This window comes from Dromiciops gliroides, chromosome 4 (assembly GCF_019393635.1).
Source record: "Dromiciops gliroides isolate mDroGli1 chromosome 4, mDroGli1.pri, whole genome shotgun sequence".
In the NCBI taxonomy this organism is placed as follows: Eukaryota; Metazoa; Chordata; class Mammalia; order Microbiotheria; family Microbiotheriidae; genus Dromiciops; species Dromiciops gliroides.
Genome location: NC_057864.1, coordinates 211750467 through 211766429, shown reverse-complemented (window position 1 = coordinate 211766429; position 15963 = coordinate 211750467). Strand labels below are relative to the sequence as shown.

Below are 15963 nucleotides of genomic sequence, written 5' to 3'. Positions count from 1 at the left end.
TCTCTGGTTGGAAGACTCTGTCTCTCTGTCTCTTTGCAGGTTCTGTAGTTTCAGAATCTGTCCAGAGGCTTGATTTAATGTTCTTTTTGAGGGAACAGAAGGAGAGCTCAGGCAGCTTGCTGCTTCTTCTCCGCCATCTTGGCTCCTTCAGCCCCCCTATTTAGTTTTAATAGGGGAAGAAAGGAGCAGTTAAAGGATAGCCACAGAAGACAATCTTGACTCAGCTGAAGCAGCTCTCCTGTGCCTGTACTGGTAATTTTTGTTGGCCTATAGTCAACTAAGGGAGGAGTTCCAATACATCATAACAATAGCTACATTTGTATAGGGCTAACTCTGTGCCAGGTGCTATGATAAGTATTTTGGGGTTTTTTGTTTGTTTTTTGGCTGGGCAATGAGGGTTAAGTGACTTGCCCAGGGTCACACAGGTAGTATCAGGTATATGAGGCCGGATTTGAACTCAGGTCCTCCTGAATACAGGGCCAGTGTTTTATCCACTGCACCACCTAGCTGCCCCCTATGCTAAGCATTTTACAATTATTCTCATTTGATCTTCACAACAGCCCTAGGAGGTAGGTGCTATTATCCCCAATTTTTCCAGATGAAGAAGCTGAGGCAAAAAGAGGCTAAATGAATTCCCCAGGGTTACACAGCTAGTAAGCATCTGAAGTCGCATTTGAACTCAGGTCTTCCTGACTACAGTCTCATTGCTCCATCCACTACACCAGCTAGCTGCCCACATTAGCAAATAGTTCCTACCACACCCTTGGGATAATATCTTCAAGGTCCTCTAGAGCAGGGCTTCTTCAACTTTGGTTCAAGACCTCATATGAGGTTGTTACTGAAATACAGGAAAAGGCTATGTATACCCATTTTATATACCTCTATCCTCAGGGTTGCATAAAAATTTCTCGGACAAAAAGGGGTCACGAGTGGGACAAGTTTAAGAAGCCCTGATCTAGAGCAGTGGTGTGAGTGCAGGGGAACCAGATTAAAATGTAATTTGAAAAATATTTAATAAATATACAATAGTACATGTTAACATATGATTTTATATGTCAATAATTTGCTCCCAGAGATTCCTATGTATGGTTTAGTGGCTTATTTAGATTTGAGTTTGACGCTACTTCTTGCTTCTTGTGTAGCTGGCCAATGACCCTGGGGTACAAATAGGGAGAAGCATGGAGGGTCCCATCAATTTCAGATTCTAGTTTAAGCAAAGGGTTTGCCTTTCCCACTCTCTATGCTAGTACCCACTCTGCTTTCACCGGGGCGTGTGCTGCACTCCCTTGCAGGGTGTGAGGGGTAGCAATAGATCCCTATGTCATGGCCATGGCCTTAGGTGATACCACTGATCCTGTGTTAGGCACTACTGCTGTTTGGGCCTGAGTAATGCTATAGACATTGCCAACTGTACTCCTATATCAGAGGAGCAAGAGAGATGCTGTGGGCACTGTCACTGTTGGGGGCCTGAGCTCTGCCTCTGCCACATCACTAGCCCTTAGTAGTTCACCATTTTGAAGTCAGATATAGCCCCACAACAAGATGGCTCAAGCAAATCCAACTGGTTCTGGCTAGCCAGGTTAGAACCTGAGGTCCTCTCCTCATGTCAGTGGTCATTCTCTGATAGATGAACTTCCTGCTTGAAGTCAGTTCTGGAGTACCCAGAACTCTTGACTAGACAATGTGGCTGCCAAGGATGGGATTAACTCAGGATCCCTCACACAGGTTCAAGAGATTTAAAGCAAATTAGTCAGAGTCCTCTAGGTCAGTACGTGTGCTATATCTGCAGTTATTACTTCTGTCAGGGTGGGGGAGGGCACTGGGGCCTGAACTCCATAAGGGAGTTCCTCTCCACAAAAGAGAGAGGCAAGGAAGAGGTAGGCCTGGAGATCACTATCACCCCAAAATCAAAAAATTGGTTGAATTTAACAAATAATTATCACAGTTATCTTGAGATTACAATCTTAGAGACACCATTTTCACATTTAGTAGCTGAATGGCCAGTTTACTCTCTAGTTTCACCAGGGGAAATGGGGGGAGGGAAGGCCCTTCACCCATGGGTGTGCTGAAAATGACAGACACATTGTCAGTGTGAGTATTTTACATCTCTCAAGTTAAGTCAAGGTCTTGACAGGTCTTGTTGATTGTCTAGATTTTTAAAAGTGATGGAGAAAATGTTAATAATAAGTTAAGTAAGGGGCAGCTAGGTGGCGCAGTAGATAAAGCACTGGCCCTGGATTCAGGAGTATCTTGAGTTCAAATCTGGCCTCAAACACTTGACACTAGCTGTGTGACCCTGGGCAAGTCACTTAACCTCCATTGCCCTGCAAAAATAAAAAATAAGTTAAAACTTAAAAGCTGTTCTGGCACCCAGTATTTTTATTCTGAACCTAAACACCAATAATGGGTTATTTACATACACACAGAATACAAAAGGAAGACTTTATATGAAACTGAATCTCCATTGCATACCACTTGTCTTTTTTTGTTTTTTAATCATAAAAGCATTTTATTATTTTCCAGTTACATGTAAAAAGTTTTCAACATTTGTTTTCATAAGTTCCAAATTTTTCCCCCACCATCCCTTCCCTCCTCAAGACATAATCTCATATAGGCTATATATGTACAATCACATTAAACACATTTCTGCATTAGCCATGTTGTGAAAGAAGAATCAGAACAAAAGGGAAACCCCCCCCCCAAAAAAAAACAACAACCAAAAAGTAGAAACAGTGTGGTTCAATCTGCATTCAGAATCCACAGTTCTTTTTTCTGGATGTGGAGAACATTTTCCATCATGCATTCCTTGGAATTGTCTTGGGTCACTGCACTGCTAAGAAGAGCCAAGTCTATCCCAGTTGATCATCACACAATGTTGCTGTTACTGTCATACCACTTTTCTTTAAAAAGACCCCAGTTTAAATTCTACACCTTACTTTCCAAATTGTCCTGCTTGACTATGCTTCCCTTTTGTACTTCTTCTGTTCTCTTTTGTGCTTTTAAAAACATGTTTCAATGGTTCTTTTGGGGGTGGGGGGTGGGGGTAAGAAATAATTTGCTAACCTCACTCCCCCGGCTCTGCCCCATGAATTAAAAAAACAGCCTTGTAACAAACATAGTCAAGCAAAATGAATCTACACAGTGGCCATGTAGAAAAATGCATATCTTTGGCACCTTAAGTTGATCATATCTGTGAAAAGGTAACATGTTAGGGCAGCTAGGTGGTGCAGTGGATAAAGCACCAGCCCTGAATTTAGGAGGACCTGAGTTCAAATCCTACCTCAGACACTTGACACTTAACTAGCTGTGTGACCTTGGGCAAATCACTTAACACTTGTTGTCCTGGGGGAAAAAAAGGTAACATGTTCCATTATAAATCCTCTGGAGACATGGTTGGATCAATCAATACACTGATCAAGATTCTTAAAGTCTTTCAAAGTTGTTTTACATTTTATATACAATGTTGTTGTCCTAATAGAAATCATTTTGTTTTTCCTCACTTTACTCTTGTATAATTTAAGATTCTAAATGTGGATTCTAATCTGTTCCCCCAGTTTGGGGGAAACTGACTAAAAAATCACTGATAAAACGAGTTTAGGTTTTTAAGGGTATGACCCCATTTGTGATTTTCTTCGTAAAGATACTGAAGTGGTTTGCCATTTCTTTCTCCAACTCATTTTACAGATGAGGAAATGGAGGTAAACAGGGTTAAGTGTCTAGTACAGCATCACACAGCCTGTGTCTGAGGCCAGATCTTCCTGACTCTAGGTCCTGCACTCTATCTACTGTACCACCTTGTTGCCACTCCTCAATATTACCTTCACTCTTAGCCCCCATTCTCACTTGTTAAACACTTTGTGTGTTGGTGTTCACCCCTCCTTTGTCTGGTTCAGCTAAGAGTGAGGTTCATCTGTTGCCCACATCCCCTCTGTTCCATATTTGTCTATTCTTCCATGCCTCAAAAATGAGAAATACCAAGTACTGCCTCCTTTTTCCTCTTTCCTAAATGAATGCGTTTTGTCCTTTTGTCCTTCCTTCTCTTTCCCCTTTTTAAACTTGGCACAGAACCAATCTTCCCCCTCCTCTGATCTGTGTTTTTCTTACTTAATCGCAGTATTCTCTGAAGGTTCTAAAAGGATACCTGCTTTTTCCCTCCTTATTACGATGTTAGCACATTAGCATATAGCCTCTCTCAATTGCTCAAAGAGATGTACCAATATAGGTTCTCTTGACTTTTATGTATTTCAAAATTCCTGCTCAGCTCTGGTCTTTTCATCAGAAATGTCTGAAAGTCCTATATTCATTAAAGGTCCATTTTTCTCCCCTGTAGGATTATAACTAACTTTGCAGGCTATTATTCTTGGTCTTTTGGAATACTTCATTGCAAGACTTTCTCTCATTTATAGTACAACTTGCTAGCTCTTATGTGATATCCCCCCCCACACACTTTGGCAGGACAATGAGGGTTAAGTGACAGTGTCAAGTGTCTGAGGCTGGATTTGAACTCAGGTCCGCCTGAATCAAGGGCCGGTGCTTTATGCACTGTGCCACCTAGTTTCCCCCTCTTATGTGATCTTGATGATGCTTCCTTGGTACTTGAACTGTTTCTGGAGGCTTGTAGTACCTCTTTTTTGTTTGTTTGTTTGTTTTTTGCAGGCAATGGGGGTTAAGTGACTTGCCCAGGGTCACACAGCTAGTGTCAAGTGTCTGAGGCCGGATTTGAACTCAGGTACTCCTGACTCCAGGGCCGGTGCTTTAACCACTGCGCCATCCAGCTGCCCCAATGGAGGCTTGTAGTACCTCTTGATATAGGAGTTCTGGATTTTGGCTATCACATTCCTGGGACATTTCCTTTCAGGGACTGGCTGGTAGATGCTATCTTCAATATATCTCCTGGTTCCTCTAATAAATGTGGAAAGTTTTCATGAAATAGAGTGTTTATGCTTTTAGAAAAAAATCATGGTTTTCAAAGATTCCAATGACTCTTACATATTCTTGCTTTGGGATGATGTTTTCTTGGTCAGTTGTTCTTAGAGAATAGATATAAATTTTCTTCTATTTTTTTTCAATCTTTTCTGTTCTAATACTTCTGCCTAATGGAGTCAATGATTTATAATTATTCCAATAACTACCTAATGGGCAGTGTTTATTAATTTATTTTCTAAGCTAAATATTCTCCCTCTTATTCTTTTCTCCAGAGCTATCATTTTTTTTAAAGTCTCATTTAATTTCTTTTAGGTACATAGTTTTTGTGGGAAATCAATCCCACCACCACTCCACCCCCTGCCCTGTCCAACTTTCTGCTTACAGTTTTGGATTTCTCTCCTAGGATGTATTTTTGGGCACCTCTAGGTCTAAAACTTTTTATAGTGTTATATTGCTTTGATTTACTTTTATCTCCAGCTTGAGTTTCTGAATTGGGGCTTTGTGATGGGCCAGGCTTTGTGTCCTGATGCTTTTCTAGGTGGGGTAGTTGGACCTGTTTGGGCTTATCTTGGATGATCCCGATTCTTTAGCTGATCTCCATCTCTGAGGTTGGTCACTTCCTCAGAATCTTTGCAAGATATTAAGTCTTCAAGGCCCCTAAATGGACTAGATATGGATCAAATTACTAGGCACTTGGGCTGTGTTGGTCTGAATGATGCCATATGACACCGTTTGCTACTTCTCTTATGGTCCGAATGATGCTATTTCTTAGTTTTCAAGGTGTCCAATCCAGGACTTTCTCACAAGGGGGAAATCTGGGTGCGGTGCCCTTGATTGCTTATGACAATGTGACGGCAATTTGCAGGCTATGTATGCTCTGGATAACACTCATTAAGCATGGTGTATAGGCTACCAGCTTATTTTGGCTTGCACTGATGTCAGCTGTGGCAAGTGTCTCCTTTCTCGCTAGTGACCCTGGGCTTCTGAATACAGCTTTCGGAATGCCTGTGACAATTAGGAAGAAAGTCACTGTAGCGTCTCATTGGGAAAAAAAATTTTTTTTTACTTGGTCACTATTGAAAATACTCATGTTGAATGTTCAGGTTTTTTGCTATGGTGTAATGTTCTATGGGGAAGGCTGAGCTGTGTGCCTTTATTCAGGAAGCCATTTTTTGATGAAGTCCTTCTGTATTCATCACATGGCTGATTCAGATTGAGTTTGCAGTCAGTAAATACCCTGTAACTTTTTCAGAAAAACTGCTCCCTAACCATACTTTTCCCATCCTGTGAAAATCTTTTGAAACCAAATGCATTAAAAGCAGGATCTGATTTTGTCTTTGTCTCACCAGTGCCTGGCACTCATGGTACCTGGAGCATACCAGGTGCTTCATAAATGTTGGACTGACTTGATTGAACATACCTTGTGTCTGCCAACTTCTTTAAATCTTCACTCAGGGATCATTTTTCTGACTTTGACCTAATTTGCTTTTTGAAGACAGTTTCCCACAGATGGAAAAGCTCTACTTAAATATCAGAGCCAGAACAGACTTGGACATAGAAATGGTTGCAAAAATTACACAAAAAGAACAAGGGACAAGATACTTAGATTAGCCGCAATAATATCTTGCTAAGTCAAGCTTTCTTCAGAGAAGAATAAGGTTCACTGCAAGAAACCCACTTCCTAGATAGAGAATTGCCCCTCCCAACACATGGAACAAAATAATTTAAGATAATTTAGCTCTGTGGAAAAAAAGTCTACCTTGGTCTTATTTAGTGGTTAAAATCCAAGTGATTTATTGTCAAGAAAAACAAACACTGTAGAATCCTGAAATATGATACCATAAGGTGGGCCTGATAGAATCATTAAAGTCCTTTCATAAAGATTTAAAAGTTATTAACATGGGTTGGAGATATAAAATAAAACAATTTATAACTGATTTTTAAGAAACAAATTGAATTTTTCTCTCCAGTATTAATTTGCAGTGATATAAGACAGTTAATCAAAGCTTTAACTTGGTGGGATAACTGCCTTTTACCCTAGGTCACTGAAATTGGAGGAAGCTAACAGTATTTATTCGTTCAGACTAGCTGGTCTTGTAATTTGTAGGATTATAACAAATGACATAGGGAATGGACCTGAGTATTTCAATGATTTAGGGAGCTCCCAAATGAGGAACTTCCTTAACTATCCAATACAGGTTTAAAATCTATTCCCTAGAGTCTTAGGAAGATAGGTGGTTTGCTCAGGGTCACAGAGCCAGGACGTGTCAGAAATGGATCTTGGTTTGTTTTTTTTGTTTGTTTGTTTGTTTTGTGGGGCATGGGGGTTAAGTGACTTGCCCAGGTCACACAGCTAGTAAGTGTCAAGTGTCTGAGGCCAGATTTGAACTCAGGGTACTCTGAATCCAGGGCCGGTGCTTAATCCACTGCGCCACCTAGCTGCCCCTAGAAACGGGTCTTGTGAAGAGATTCCTATGACCTATTTTTCTATGGGTGTTTAGAGAAGTGATGCTCTTAGCTACTCTAGGATGGATAGCTTTGCTATAACAAACAAGTTTTTGTAATTTAAAAAATCTGATTTGAAAGAGCAAGGTTTTCCCAAGTATTTTTTAAAAAGCTATCATCTTAGGTATTTCTTTCATGTTTACACAAAACTTTCAGAATAGATGAGAACCTATTTGCCAGCTGCCTACAACAGGTTGTACAAAACAGGTTGAAATTAGTACTTAAAGAAAATTTGAATCGCTTATGAAATCTCTTACTATAAAGATTTATGGTATGAAACTTACATGAAAAATAACTTTCTGAATTATACTAAAGCATTTATATTAAAACAGGTGACAGTTTTAAAAATTCTATTCAGGCCATCTTCATGCTCTAGCCCCATTCTTCTGAAGGAGAGTCCTGTACTCCTGGTTGGTGCCCTCTCACTTCTGCTGAGGCTCTGCAGCATCCTCTCCGGGGCCCTGTCCTCATGACTGCTGGGTGTTCTCCAGAACTAGCCTAACCAAACTCATCATGAAGCTGCTCTCTGGCCGGGCCATCCTGCAGCAATCTCTCCCTCATTTTCTCACCCCTTCTAATTCTGGCTCTGTGAAAAGCAGTCAGTTCAGTGCTACAATTCTGGAAAGGGCATGACAGTCCTTATGGCACTACTCACCTCCCTAACTTCTACTCTCCTACATGTCCTGTCTTCCCTATAAAACTGTAAGATCACTGAGGGAAGTCACTGTTTCTTATTGTATTTTTATCCCCAACACTTGGCACAGTACCTGGTAGACAATATTTCATAAATCTTCTCCACTAGAGAACTAGCTCATGTACTATTTCAATTATTTATTTTACATACTCATATCTTAAAATTGGCTTCCCAGATTCTCCACAAATGAAAAAGAATTCATTATCTAGAAGAGCAACCCTCAAAATTATGGGCTGGGGCCTGACCACGAAGGGGCCATGTGATCAACCCATTAAAGAGGTAGGGAAGATGGGTACAAGCAATCCTCCCCAGAAAAATATATCTAATTGTGTGATCTGTCCCTCACTAAACTATAATATCCTTTCTCCCAATACTACACTCCCCAGCCCCTTCCTCCAACACACAAGCTCTCAGCCTTCACCCTTCTGAACTCAGTTGGCCCTGCAGGCATTTGCAACCTGCTGTACCAGGTACTATGAGGAAAATTCTGCCTTCTCTGCTTCACTCAGCCTATTGCTTCTTTCTCCCCCTCCCCAATAATCTTGGGGCTGAGGCAGGAATCCTCAACAAGTTCTGCACTCTGGGGAAATGACCCATGAATAAGCCTCCCCTCCCTATTTAATTTTAGGTGGGATAGAGTGAGTTGCACAAAATGGATAAGTTGGGACAGATGATAGACCTAACATCATCATCTTTCTTCCAAAACCCATCCCTCTTCCAAACTTCCTTGTTACTACTGAGGGAAATATAAGCTTTCTAGTCAACTGGGCATGTCACAACCTCAATGTCACCTCCATCCTCATCCCACATATCCAATTTCCCTCATCCTCATCCCACATATCCAATTAATTAACAAATCTGGTGATTTCTATTTCCAAATCTCTCTACTTTTTTTTTCTTTTAGTGAGGCAATTGGGGTTAAGTGACTTGCCCAGGGTCACACAGCTAGTAAATGTTAAGTGTCTGAGGCCGGATTTGAACTCAGGTACTCCTGACTCCAGGGCTGGTGCTCTATTCACTGCACCACCTAGCTGCCCCTCTCTACCTTCTTTTTAATCACACAGCCACCATCCTAGTTCTGGCCCTCACTACCTCTCACTTGGATTAATGCTATATAGCCTCCTAATTAGTCTCCTTGACTCTTGTGAATCCATCCTACACAAACTGCTGCTAACGTAATTTCCCAAAAGTACAGGTCTAATCATGTCAATCTCTTACTCAAAAAGCTCCACTGGCTCCCTACTGACTCTTGGATCAAATATTATTTTGTCTCTATTTCATCTTTTAAAAATGAATATTTTCATTTAATTTTTCTCATGTATAAAGCTATCAGTACAGTAGAACATATATATATATATAAATTCATAAAAAATGGACATATGTGAGGGAGCATACACAAATTTTTTTACTAATAAGTATAAGGTCAAAAAGTTTGGATACCACTGATCTAAAGAACTGCAGGTTCTCATTATTCTAAAGTTAATAAATAATTCAATGTGTATTGTCAAGAAGCAAAAATATCCATAATTTCTCTCCACACAAAACTTTTCATTTATCCAAACAGTATAATGGTTCAATCAACTATGAAGACAATATTTTACAAGTGTTACACTTGGTATTATACTCTTTATACCATAAAAACAAAATACAAAACAAATGCTAATTGGTCATTATTTTAACTAGAGATAAAAAAATATTTCCTGTTACTGGCTACAAGATGTTACTTTAGAGAGGCTATGAAGAAATAGGAATATTAAAAAACTTATAGACAAATCAATGGAGGAAAGAGTAGATTTAAATTAAAGGTGTTGTGTGGGGTATTTGTACTATGCCATCTTTGTACTATGTGGGGAAGAACAGGTAAAATATTTTTCTTGTCTTGTTGGATTTGTTAGTTCTGACTTTTGCTGTCCACACATTTTTAGATTATGTCAAACAATCAACAAGTATTTATACAGATGAGAGTTAGAAGATGACTAGCAAATAGTTAAATCCTTTGATTTAACTTTGATTCCTAATGTTTGGTCATGAGAACTGATGAACTGGGGGAAATTCAACTAAAATAGATTCTTCTAATTATTACTTCAATGGTAATTCTTTTTTAAGAAGTACTACTCAAAATTTTTCGTAAGAAATTAGATTTTTATCCATACACAAAGTTTACTTAAAATCAACCAAGTAAAACTCTTAAGTTACTTCAAGAACATACTCTCCACTCCCCAATAATCATCTATAAAATTAAAATAGTTCAGTATGAAACCCAGATTTCTCAAGTGAGAAACAATAGGTTCTGATCCCTCTGGTCTTTGAAACGTATCTTGATAGCAAAACAAAGTCACAAACTCTGTTTAACTAGATGAGTGGGAGTAGAATGTCCACTCAAGAAAAGTCTTCATAAAAAGTCTCTGCATGATGGATGCTAATCTCAGATGAGTTCAAGTACTTCAATGGAATATAATCCCATATTTCTTTGCTGGTGCAATTTTTGTAGCTGCTGTAAACTTCCTTCAATTTTGTTGAGTTCTGAATAAACCCATACCTAAAGAGAAGAATTTTAAAAGTAATATTTTAATAATACTTATGTGTAAAGAAATCCCATCTGGCTACAACTTTTCAGCACTTTAATTTTAATTATCAGTTGAATTTTAGGTGATAATTGGCATTTAACTGAAAGAGAAACAAAAATGAATCTTGTCATGTATCCAATATTCACATACCTGGGCTTTCACAAACTTATAAAGACTTGCCAATATTCCTTTTGCTTCTGGAATCATCACAACAACTGTAAAATGAGCATCTAGCAGTAGACAGATCCAATCCATAATCTGAAGATAAATAGGAAAATACAGAATAAGTTGTTTTTAATGTATAGCTGGACATTTTAGTTTACAGATGGACAGTTCTAAGAAAGAGGACTCCTCTTTCTTAAACTTGGTTTACATTACAATAACCATTTTCAGATTCTTGGATTATTTGATATGATTAACACCAATAAAGCCAAAGAAAGTATTCAAGACTGGCAATACTGGCCTCTTCTTTGAAATTATCTAACTGTTCTGCTTTTGTGACCCAATTCTGCCCTACTTTGAAAGGTATACACAGATCATAACCATGGGATCATGTGGGACTAAATTTGTCATAACCACATAACAAGGGTGATTCCTGTGTACTTACAAAACAGTAATATGTAATTTTATATCCTCCAAACTCTGTATAATTTTCATCAAGAAACTTTGATTCAAAAGGCCTGATGGGGAAGCAACAGTATGGGGCTTAAACACATGCCAGAATATGAAGAAACTTACTATTAAAAGCCTAATATTTAATCTACTAAAAATACTAGATCAGAACACATGATTTTACATAAAGGGTGATACCATAAGTAAATTAGGTGAGCAGGGGAAAATGTACCTGTCAGATCAATGGATAGATAAAAGTTTATGATGAAATAAGAGTTAGAAAAGATGACAAGAGGTAAAATGGATAATTGTGATTATATGAAATTAAAAGGCTTTTGCACAAACAAAATAGAACCAAAAATTAAAAGGAAAACACGAAACTGGACAAAAAATTTTATAGTAAGTTTCTCTAATAAAGGCCTCATTTCTCAAATATATAGAGAACTGAGTGAAATTTATAAGAATACAAATTATTCCCCAATTGTTAAATGGTCAAAAGATATTAACAGGCAGTTTTCAGAAAAAAAAAAAATCAAAGCTATCAAAATAGTCATATGAAAAAATGCTCACTGATTAGAGAAATGCAAATTAAAACAACTCAAATATCACCTCACACATGACAATAAAGGAAAAATGATAAATCCTGGAAAAGATGGGGGAAAATTGGGACAATAATTTATGTTGGTGGAGTTGTGAACTGGTCCAACCATTCTGAGGAACAATCTGGAACTATGCCCAAAGGGCTATAAAATCCAAGTCATTTGGATCACATAAGATCCAAAACAATTCAAAAGGACTCATGATGAAAAATATTATCCACCTCCAGACAAAGAAACTAATGGAGTGCAGACTGAAATACACTTTTTAAACTCTTTTTTACTTTGTTTGGGTTTTTTTTGTCTGTGTTTTCTTCTGCAACATGGTTAATATAGAAACATGTTTTTCATGACTACACATGTATTGTAACATATCTAATTGCTTTCTGTCTCAAGGAGGGGAGGAAGAGAATTTGGAACTCATTTTTAAAAATGAAAGTTAAAAATTATTTTTATGTGTAATTTGGAAAAAAATTTTTAAAAAAAGAAATAAGGGGGATGATTTCACAAAAAGATAAGAAAACTTACATGAACTGATGGAAAGCAAAGTGAGCAGAGCCAGGAGAATATTGTTTATAGTAACAGCAATATTGTAACAATGTTCAATTGTGAAAGACTTAGTTACTCTGATCAAGACAATAAGCCAACATAATTCCAAAGTGAATGCAGACTGAAACAAACTTTTTTCAACTCTGTTTTCTGTGGCTTCATGTGTATAATCAATATCAAATTACTTGCCCTCTCAAATGGGGAGAGAGGCTAGAAGAGGGAAAGAATTTGGAACTCAAAATGTTAAAAAATAATGTTACAAAATTTTTACATGTAAATATATTTTTAAAAATTTGGCATTGACAGTATGAGCAAACTGAAATTAATTACTACAAAATTTTCTAAAAGATTTCTAGTATGTTTTCTCTCTAAAGTTTTTGAAAAGTCAAATGGATACTACTTTTTTGGGGTGACAAGAAAAAATGTTGTAATGGTCATGTATGAGAACAAAGAGTTCTATAAAATTCCTCAGTCATGTTTTTCCCCAAGCCTTGCCTATAAACTGTTTAGCTACTCAGAACAAAGTAAATGTACCACTTTCTCACCTGGCTCAGTGTTGGAGGACAGGGTCCAGGAAGAGTCATACTAGCATTTTCGCTACATTTTTCATAAAGAAAATGCAAATACTGGAGAAAAAGCTAGGACAAAGAAAAGTGACAACAAACATTTTTGTTACACAAGTTACTCCAATGCAAATACTTATTTCATCAAGAGAAGTCTTTCAACCCTTTCTCCTGCTTTACCTCTTCTGTATCTCTTTCTAAGTGTCTGTTTACTTAACTTGCAGTAATACTACATGTCTATTTCATCTTCCCCATGTCTCCCAGTTTCTCAAAGCCTCAACAATATGGCTGTGCCATGCTATTATTTTCACAAGCAGACGAGATGACAGCAAAATTTAAAAGAGAAATCTAATTTCAACAAAAGTTCTTTCTGAAAGAGTACTTACAATGACGTGTTGCACAGTGAGGTCTTTCAAATTGGGCAAAAGAAACGTTTCACTATATGCTGAATGGAGAATTGCATTTCTGTTTATGACTAAAGGAAAATAACCACCACCTTAATGATATATAAAGAAGATTATATTATAAAAATACTTCCTTAAATTTGTATAGAATTTTTAAAGAAAAAGATTGACTTATCAAGTATTTTTGTGCTCAACCCTTAGGTACTGAAAATGCTTAACTATATGCAAAACAAGTAAGAAGATATTTTTCTAAGTGCAATTAGTATTAGCGAACTGATACTAAGAAAGAAGTTACTTTTGGCTATCTGGTGGAAGTTCTTTCTATAAATTTCCACTCACACATTAAAACTTTTTGTTTTTGTTGTTTTTGCAGGGCAATGAAGGTTAAGTGACTTGCCCAGGGTCACACAGCTAGTTAAGTGTCAAGTGTCTGAGGCTGGATTTGAACTCAGGTCCTCCTGAATCCAAGGCCAGTGCTTTATCCACTGCGCCACCTAGCTGCCCCCTACACATTAAAACTTAAGACTTTATATCAGGAATAATGATTACGACACTTAGAAATTAGAACTCTTTATTTTAGAATAATTCAGTTTCTTTAATTGGTTAAAAGAACTGGGTTTATTTATATAAGTGGCCCTGAATATGCCCATTATTACAAATCATTTTAAAACACTCCCAAATCATTTCAGTAGGTACAATAGCTGTGATTTCATCATTGTGGGGAGTTCCTAGTTGTGTAAACTCCTTCCACAAAGCAGAAAATCAACTTCTCTGTAACTTAGAATCTTTGAGAGTCATCTGGGACAGAGAGGTTATGTGGCTTGTTCATGATGCTACATTGAGGATGTGATGTCAGAGGCAGAATTTGAACCCACCCTATTCCCGATTCTGAGTCTGGCTTCTCTATTCATTATACAATGATGCCTCTCAACCACTTTAATACTAAGCTAACATTCTAAAACTTGGAAACAATATCCCTGGCTTCCTCTTTCTAAGATATTTTCTGTAAAGTAAGGCTACCACATGGCAAAAGACACAGAAAAATATTACTGTTTCAAAGGATACAGTAAAGCTGCTTTTTGGGGAGTTACAGGACATGTCAGCATAGTATTCATTGCATCATCCGGTTTATTTAACCTGTCATTGAAATTATCTTCTTCTAAAAGTACTGGACTGAAACCATTTTGAACAATTTCCGTTTTTCCCCTTTTCTCATCTTGGAGAAAGTCAATGTAACCAACAACTGACTCCATATTCACATTTGTCCCTTCAAGGCTGTCATCACCAATGCTACAAGAAGAAAGATAGATATGTCATCAATAAGCATGAAATTAACTCTGATGATTTCACACTGCTTCCCCTCCCTCCCTAATAACCAAAACTAGCAGCCTCTTTACAAGTCAGAAAAATACCAAAGATGTACTTTTCTAAGCATTCTTAAAATTTCTGTAACTAAACAGTAACAATGATAACATATACTAAAAACTGAAACAAAGGGAAAAAAAACCAGTTTGTTTCCCACATACCTTAGAAAAACCTTTAAACAAGCACAGGTAACTGATTCAGGAATGTCAGGGAACTGCTGTAGACACAGCTGTAACAAATGTACATCTCTCTTTTCCAAGGCAATTGCCATCAAGTCAGGACACAAACTAAGAGAAAAATAAAAGGTGCCAAGTTATTTCAAAATCCCACACAAATTTAACTTCTAAAAATATTCTGTAATCCTCCCCCAAAATATAGAAGTTGGAATTTTACACAACACTATGCCAAGAATGTAGTACACACACAGTTATCCTTAAACAAGAAAAACTTTTACCTGTAAGAAAGTACTTGAGTTTGGAGGAGTTGTACCAGACCGCTCTGAGGATAAAATGTTGGGTCTGCCTTACATCTTCCCACCACTTCTGTTACTATGTGTCCAACAGTAATTTGAAAGTCAGATGTCCGTTTATCAGCCAAAAACTTACTCAACTGTTGTTCAAGGTGTTTTTCAGAAGCGTCCTGAAAGACAAGTGGAATCCCAGTCTGTCATGATAACATGCTTATTAAATCAAAATTCTAAAGTATTTATGAATAGAATATGTTCTCATTTTCACTCATTTACTCAATTACATACTTAAGACTATACTCTAACAAAGCTGCAGTTTAAAAGTTAAACTCCTTGGAGGACAACGAAATTGTTGCTTTAAGTCAATGCACGATTCAATGGTTTATCTACAAGTAAATTGTAATCATAAGCTAATAAGCTGGAGAAGACCTTGGTAGATCATTTAGTCCAACCCTCTCTTTTTATAGATAAGGAAGCTGGGGTGGGGGGGGGGTGTTATGTGTGACAGGAGGTCTTACATGAGGCTACAGGGCTAGTCAGAATTTGTTTATTCATAAACTAGGAAAGATCACAGAGAATTATCTGTGGAAGTTTAAAAACTCTATGCAGGGATAGAAACAGAGAGAACTTAACCAAGAGCACTTAGTTTCCAGTTTCATATTCAGATTTTGTTTCTCAAGATTCCACTTCTCTTTGGAGCTTATGGATAACTTAGT

General features: G+C 37.6%; 1 protein-coding gene across 2 annotated transcripts in view; it reads right to left on the bottom strand.

The window, feature by feature from the left end:
• Positions 1-9042: 9042 nt before the first annotated feature.
• NOL11 (nucleolar protein 11) overlaps positions 9043-15963 on the bottom strand; it is a 32661-nt gene continuing 25740 nt past the window's right edge. For both annotated transcript variants that reach the window (XM_044002295.1, XM_044002296.1), the window contains exons 12-18: positions 15236-15420; positions 14943-15068; positions 14482-14706; positions 13399-13477; positions 12995-13087; positions 10843-10950; positions 9043-10664 (exon numbers count right to left, since the gene is read on the bottom strand). In XM_044002295.1, coding sequence (XP_043858230.1) covers positions 10551-10664; positions 10843-10950; positions 12995-13087; positions 13399-13477; positions 14482-14706; positions 14943-15068; positions 15236-15420 — 930 coding nt within the window. In that variant the 3' untranslated portion in view covers positions 9043-10550. The remainder of the gene's footprint in view (positions 10665-10842; positions 10951-12994; positions 13088-13398; positions 13478-14481; positions 14707-14942; positions 15069-15235; positions 15421-15963) is intronic.